Raw genomic sequence first — 7500 nt, forward strand, 5'->3', positions numbered from 1 at the left:
CTGACTATAATATACTGGTTATTATATTTTATGTCAGAATTAAGTTTAAGCTTAGAACTGACTTAGGTGTAAAGTAATTGGTATACGTTTAGATAAGATACATATCTACCTTTTTTGCCCGCCAAAGCAATCGTAACCAACTCATAAACCTACTATAGGGAATGAGATTAGCGGAAGAATAGCGTCCCTTTATTGGGCGTCACCTTACAGAGAGAACGTCAAAATGGATTTGCGCATGCGTCTCTCTCGTCCTCGCTTTCTGTGAAGTGTCTCATGCCGCACAACCAACATGACGTTCTCTCTCTAATAACCTTTCCGCTGGTGACTTCCAATCAAGGGACGCTACTCTTCCGCTAATCTCATTCCCTATTGAAACTGAACTATTTTGGCCACACGACTCGCCACGAATCATTAGAAAAGCACATTCTGCAGACAAGGGTAGACGGCAAGAGAGGAAGAGGTAGACCTACAAGAAGCTGGGAACAAGATATATGTGAATGGCTGGGAATGACAACAACTCAAGCAAGTAGACTGGCGGAAAACCGTAATCTGTTTGGCAAGAAAGTTCGGGAAGGAACGTCCTACGCAGGATCAGCTGACTAGATGATGATTGGTCTTAACCGTTTTGATTATGCCATATTATAGAACTCATGAGTTTTCCTGGCGGTTATAAAATAATAACAAAATATTCTCTCACAAAACATCAACCGCCAGGTCTATCAACTACCAACTACTCAATCACTGTTTTGTTATGATCTCGGGGGTTGGGGTCAGAAAAAAACAAACCTGGGACTGCACGAGATATCAGTCTTTTATTTTTATCGTTACCTCTGTGAGGTCCATTTTGCATAAACCGATGCCTTTGCCGTAAAGTCTACTGTTTTGACTAAATCATTAATTAGTGGGAAACTTGAAACCTTGAGCTTTTCTATATAGCGATATCCACTTAATGTGCTCAAAGCGCTTTAGAAAGGGGTTCCTGACCCAACATGTAACGAGTGGAACGGGACATGACACGAAGAAGAAGAAGAAGAAGAAGAAGAAGAAGAAGAAGAAGAAGAAGAAGAAGAAGAAGAAGAAGAATAAAAGTAGTAGTAGTAATTAAAGTCTTGATTTCATATTTTTGTAATGGACAATATTTTCCATTGGTTTTAGAATAATAATATTTCCTCTACAAGAACAAAAATCCCATAGAACTATCCAGTATCATTAAGAATTAACTCGTTGAAGGAAATTGAATTGAAAAGAAAAATTATTTCTATGAGGACATTTAGGTCTTTACAGATTTTAAAAACAGTACTCAGTGACCTCCATTTATCTTAACTAAAAATTTAATTGTTCAACCTAAAATTCAATCAAAATTCTGTCCTGTATATTCCGCATAAATTCTTGGGTTCCTTTCGTCTTTTCTCTGTATTTTCTTCCCTGGCAAATTATATATCTAATTTAGACAAGTAAACTTTGTCCTGGCATAAATAAGGACTATTCACTATAAGTGTGTGTGTGTGTGTGTGTGTGTGTGTGTTGTTGTTGGGGGGGGGGGGGGGGTACACATAGATTATGGTTGATCAGAGATTGATAATTGGACCAAGCAAGTTAATGACAAGTTGATAAATTGCCGTAATTGCTTTAACATCTTTATCCTTTATTCTTGAGACGGAACAAGCCCAACGTCGTTTTTATGTTTTCATTCTGCGTTGTCCCCACCCCCTCTCTTTCTCTATCTCTCTCTCTCTCTCTCTCTCTCTCTCTCTCTCTCTCTCTCTCTCTCTCTCTCTCTCTCTCTCTTTTAATTGAGTGGGAGAAAACTTGTTTAAACTTTAAGTTCACAGAAAAAAAATATGCATTCTAATTTTTTTTTTTAAAAACCAGTCGTTTGATTATTAATTTCTGTTCATGATCTGGTGCTATGGACGGATGGGTCAAATTATAATTTATTCAAATAACCTTTGTATTCCTACCTATGCAGACGCAAACTGATAATCCAGCGATGATTAGTTTAACCCACTCAACCCTAACACCGACTATATCCGTAGTTTACCCGGGGTTAATTTTACCCCATGCCTATTTATTACATTTTTCTGAGACAAATTATAGGCGTGGTATCAAAGCTAATGTTTTTTTTTTATTTTTAACATGTTAATGATAGTTGAATAATATCTATCTATGTACATATTCATTTTTAATACATTTTTTTCCAGTTTTGACAAGTAGCCGAAATCACTAGGATTGAGTGAGAGTTAAACATCTTGAGTTTTTATAGCGCGGAATTTCCACTAAATGTTCTCAAGGCGCTTTATATGGGGTCATATGTCCAAGCCACCATCAACATTGAAGATGAAGGAAATTTGAATAAGAAAAATGTTGGCTGTATCGTAACGAATGTGACGATTTTCCTATAGTTGGTAAGGAGAGGGTCAAAGGGCTATTACACTTTTTTTCGAAAGAGAAAAAAAACCCCTGTTTCTAGACAGATATACTAGTTTTACACCTGGATCCAGAGAGAATGTGTGTAAAGAGCCTTTTTTTCTCCAAAGAATCAACTTTGCGTCGCCCAGAGCGGAACTCATAGTAGCCATCGTTATGTTATAGCCTGACACTGAAATCCAAAAGGACTGGCAGTTTGACGTCATTATTTGGTTTTTGAACCGCCTAGTGAGTTGTCGTCAGTAGTGCTCATGGAAACAAGTTATTTCATTGGTTGAACTATTGAATACAACTCACGATTTGTTTTCTTTTGTGGCAAAAGACTGACAATTTGACGTCATTTTTTTGGTCAGTGTCAGGCCATAACTTTACGAAGGCCACGAACTCATACCAGGAACTACCTATCCGAAGGCGAGTGTCCTACAACCAGATCACAAAGTCCCACAGTGAAGCAGTTGCCTGAGGATAGATGGGAGATAAAGACTTGCCTCTGTTCATCACCTACCACTGGTTAGGCGGCCATAATCTTTCTATTTTTTAATGTTTTGTTTGAATCTGAATAGGCTTCAACAGTCGTGACGTCACTTCCCTAGTGTGGCTATGTCGTCTCGTGGTACGACACTCGCTTTCGGATGGGAAGATCCTGGGTTCGAGCCTCGCGCTCGGCGCATAGTTGAGTCCTTGGAAGAGGATCTTTACTCACATTCTCTCACCGTACTCAGGTGTATAATGAGTACCGGGTCGTTAACAGCGGTGTCTTTTTCCGAAAAATTGTAATATCGCCTATCAGGCGGCATGTCCCGTCCTACATGTCAAGTGTTGTTGTTGAACCGGGACCCCTTGTAAAGCGCTTGGAGCACGTTTAGTGGATATTGCGCTATATATAAAAAAAGCTCAATTTTGTCCATCGTAATGAAACATAGTAACTTACTAACTGGTTCTAAACTATCGGAACAATGGCGGACTTTTATACATTCTGATCACATGACATGTGAAAAAGTTCTAACCAGCATGAAGGATAAAAAGTTGCGATTTTCTTTGTTTAGAACCAAGCTGCTGGTTGTTTGGCGGACGTGACATCAGACTATTAAATCCTATTTATTTCTAGTATTGTAAACTTGTTTGTGGAGGAAGGTGAGTAGAGGTAGGTGATGATAAACATTATGCTCTTAGGCGCTCCAATTTGTATAACTGATAAAATGCCAAAAGTTCAAAAGAGGGCGGCTAAATTAGTGTTAGACAATTTACGATCACATAATAAACCACTGTGTTATGCTCAAATGTGACCTCTCGTCTCAAGACGGTATTAAGTCGGGATGATTAAGATGCTGAAAATGGAATCTGTAGCCAGGATTATCAGACTTACGTTGAGTTTATTTGCTTTATAGAGGAGAACGAATATCATATTTTACTGTGCTAAATAACCAACGTTTCATATTTTTGACCAGTTTCAATTATAATTTGACTTTTTAGCATCTGGTCCATCCCGACATAATACCGTTTTGAGACGAGGGGTCATAAATATGGAAATTGATTCTGACTAAAAAATCTTTTTTCCTGCCGATGTCCTAAAAGCTTGGAACTAATTAGATTTTCAAAGACAATCATAGATGCCCTCGAGCTCCGTCAATAATTATAGGAAACCGTTGAAAGCATTCCTATTCATGCAGGCTTTTAAGTAGTTAGTAATAGTAATAGTATTTGCGTTTTGTGTAACCTATTGTCTTTGTATTTGTATTGCCTTAGAGTGCATTGTAAATTATTATGTTACGCTGTAGGCTATGAAGTAATCATTACATAACAGTACATTACACAACGTTACAGAATAAAATCTTGAGTATAATTGATGCCTTTTTCAAACCATTTTTCCGCTTGTGCGGCTTTGTGGTCTAGTGGTATGACACTCGCTTTCGGATTGGAAGATCCTTGGTTCGAGCCTCGCACTCGGCGCTTAGTTGAGTCTTTGGAAAAGGCTCTTTACTCACATTCTCTCACCGTGTTACTCAGGTGTAAAAATGAGTACCTGGCCGTTAACAGCGTTGTCTTTGTCCGAAAAATTGTAACAGACGTCATGTCCCGTCCTACATGTTAAATGTTGCTGTTGACCAGGGACCCCTTTGTAAAGCGCTTTGAGCATATTTAGTGGATATTGCGCTATATAAAGCTTATTTTTTAATTTTTTCTTTACAATCCATAGGACAATCTTCAAATTCGTTACGATGCAACCACCAATTCTATTATTCTAATACCCCTTGTACATCACAGATCACAAAGAAAATACTTTGTTCTATCGATAGATTAAAATAGATTAAAATTGAGCTTTATATAGCGCAATATCCACTGAAATGTGCTCAAAGCGCTTTACAAGGGGTCCCTGGTCAACAGCAACATTTAACATGTAGGACGGGACATGAAGCCTGTTAGGCGATATTACAATTTTTCGACAAAGACAACGCTGTTAACGGCCAGGTACTCATTTTACACCCGAGTACGGTGAGAGAATGTGAGTAAAGAGTCTTTTCCAAGGACTCAACTATGCGCCGAGCGCGAGGCTCGAACCCAGGACCTTCCGATCCGAAAGCGAGTGTCATACCACTGGACCACAAAGCCGCACGATAAAAATCAGACATTTGACAATATTATTATTTGATATGTATACTTGTTCCTTTTCTGTTTGAGTAGAAAAAAATCAATTTGTGAGTTGGGTGGGTGTGACGTTTCAGGGAAAATTCTGAAAATGTCTGGTTAGGAGAGACTTAAACCGTAGCCTTCGTAAAGTTATAGCCTGACACTGACCAAATAATGACGTCAAAATGCCAGTCTTTTGCCACAAAAGAAAACACACACAAATCGTGAGTTGTATTCAATAGTTCAACCAATGAAATGACTTGTTTCCATGAGCTCTACTAATGGCAACTCACTAGACGATACACAAACCTAAAAAAATGACGTCAAACTGCCAATCCTAGAGCGTTCTAGTGTCAGGCTATAGATAGAACGAAGATGACGGCACTCAGGCCTTTGTTATTGATTTTGCCATCTGCGTTTGTGAGTTGTTCTGACTAAATTGTATTAACCAGACTATTAAAGTTCATGGTTACACAGAGTTTGTGTGTTGGTCCGTTATACTTCCGGATGGCAATGTTGTCAGCTTCTTGGCCAAGCGCATTCTATCTATAGATAGTATGCGCTTGGCTAAGAAGCTCATAACATTGCCATCCGGAAGTATAACGGACCAACACACAAAACTGTGTGTAACCTTAAACGTTTATAGTCTGGTTAATACATTTTAATGAGGATTACTCATAAACGCGGACGGCAAAAAAAACCCATAACTAAGGCCGGAATGACTTCAACTACGAACTATCTATATTATGTTAACGATGGCTACGGTTAAACACCCCCAAAAGACCCCCCCCCCCCCCCCCTTCATGATATAAACGATGAACAGGTCAATAGGCATTCAAACAGACAAATCTCATTAAAAATCGCTACGCTTTTAGAAAGGAATAAACACAATGCATTTCGTTTTGAAATTTTCATGTTACATTCCCTTCCTTTCCTTTCCCTCTCTCTCAATGCTTTATTTAAAATCGATTTAGATAGGAAAAGAAGAAGAAAAAAAATATATTTTTAATGCGCATATTATTTGTGTGTCGATGCATTTGTTTTGTGTGCATGTGTGTGTGTGTCAATGTGTATGTATGAGTGTGTGTATGTGTTTGTAAAATTGTTCTATATAAAAAGAAGATCTCAAACGGATACAGGCGGAATAATCCACACAAGATCCTTGTCATCACCAGACCACCATCACCACCACAGCCTTTTGTATTCCTACGCGAACAAAAGCATAATTCATGTTTTATAAATGTTCCTTCATGTGTTATTTTCAAGTTTTTAAAAACTCTCTTTCTCTCTTTCTTTCTCTCATTTACAGAGCGTTGTTATTCTTGCTGGAGCAAGAAAAGAAGAAGAGAAGAACATCAATAAACATTAATGAAAATACGTAACGAGGGGGAAAAAAAGAACATCTACAGAACATTTTGAACTGAAATCAAATTTTAATAACAGTGTGTTAACGATTCACGTCCAGTCCAGAACGAATTCCTTACGATTTATTTCATAAAAATTTGTTCCACTTTGCAAATTTTTGCCATCACAAATCAATGGTGACAGTTTTGTCACCATCAAGCAAAACTGTTCTGTCATTCTCCGAATTGGAAAATAGGTTTTTGAAGACAAAAAACAAAAAAAAAACAAAACAAAACAAAACAATTAAAGGCCACGATAAAACTTCAACGACGACAGAACATTATTTATCATCATCAGTGACAACAACGACAACAACTAGAAGAAGAAAAACAACAACAACAGCCACAACAACAACTAGGGCATCAGAAGCAGCAGCAAGTAACAGCAACATTGACATAGGGAAGAAGAAGCATCATCGACTTTTAAAGGCTTTCAAGTGAGGTCAACAAGGGGTCATCATCATGACGTCATCGACGCCGAGATCCGTCTTTCTATTCGTGCTGGTTGTGACATGCGCTCTGGGGTAAGTCTATATATATCTACTTTTCCGTTAGTGATAAATAATAATGTGAAATTGAATGTAAGCTTCAATTTAATTACATAAAACAAATCAAATGAACGTTTCGGGGTTTCCCTTTTATCAACAAAACAGGATGAATGAAACACCACAGATGGATGAGATGATGTGGTAGTGGCGTAGTTAAGATGAATTAATTTATTAATTTTTCATCTTAACTACGCCACTACGACATCATCTCATCCATCTGTGGTGTTTCATTCATCCTGTTTTGCTGATAAAGGGGAAACCCGAAACGTTCATTTGATCTGTTTTTGTTATTAAATTGAAGCTTACATTCGATTTCACATTGTTATTTATTTCTTCGAGCTTCGAGCAGCAATATATACATTTTCCGTTACTGTAACCATATATTTTAATCCTCTCCTTACCAACTATAGGAAAATCGTCACATTCGTTACGATTCAACCAATATTTTTCTTACTCAAATTTCTTTTATACATCACAAAATTTAAAGAAAATGA

The 7500-nt window shown here is 37.7% G+C and overlaps 1 protein-coding gene across 1 annotated transcript in view; it reads left to right on the top strand.

Moving 5' to 3' along the window:
* LOC144981147 (uncharacterized) overlaps positions 1–7500 on the top strand; it is a 132649-nt gene that overhangs the window by 32060 nt on the left and 93089 nt on the right. The window contains exon 2 of the mRNA XM_078929295.1: positions 6365–6982. Within this exon, the coding sequence (XP_078785421.1) occupies positions 6921–6982 (62 nt within the window). The 5' untranslated portion in view covers positions 6365–6920. The remainder of the gene's footprint in view (positions 1–6364; positions 6983–7500) is intronic.

Source organism: Berghia stephanieae, chromosome 10 (assembly GCF_034508935.2).
Source record: "Berghia stephanieae isolate SIO BIC M18660-M18661 chromosome 10, UCSD_Bste_1.3, whole genome shotgun sequence".
In the NCBI taxonomy this organism is placed as follows: Eukaryota; Metazoa; Mollusca; class Gastropoda; order Nudibranchia; family Aeolidiidae; genus Berghia; species Berghia stephanieae.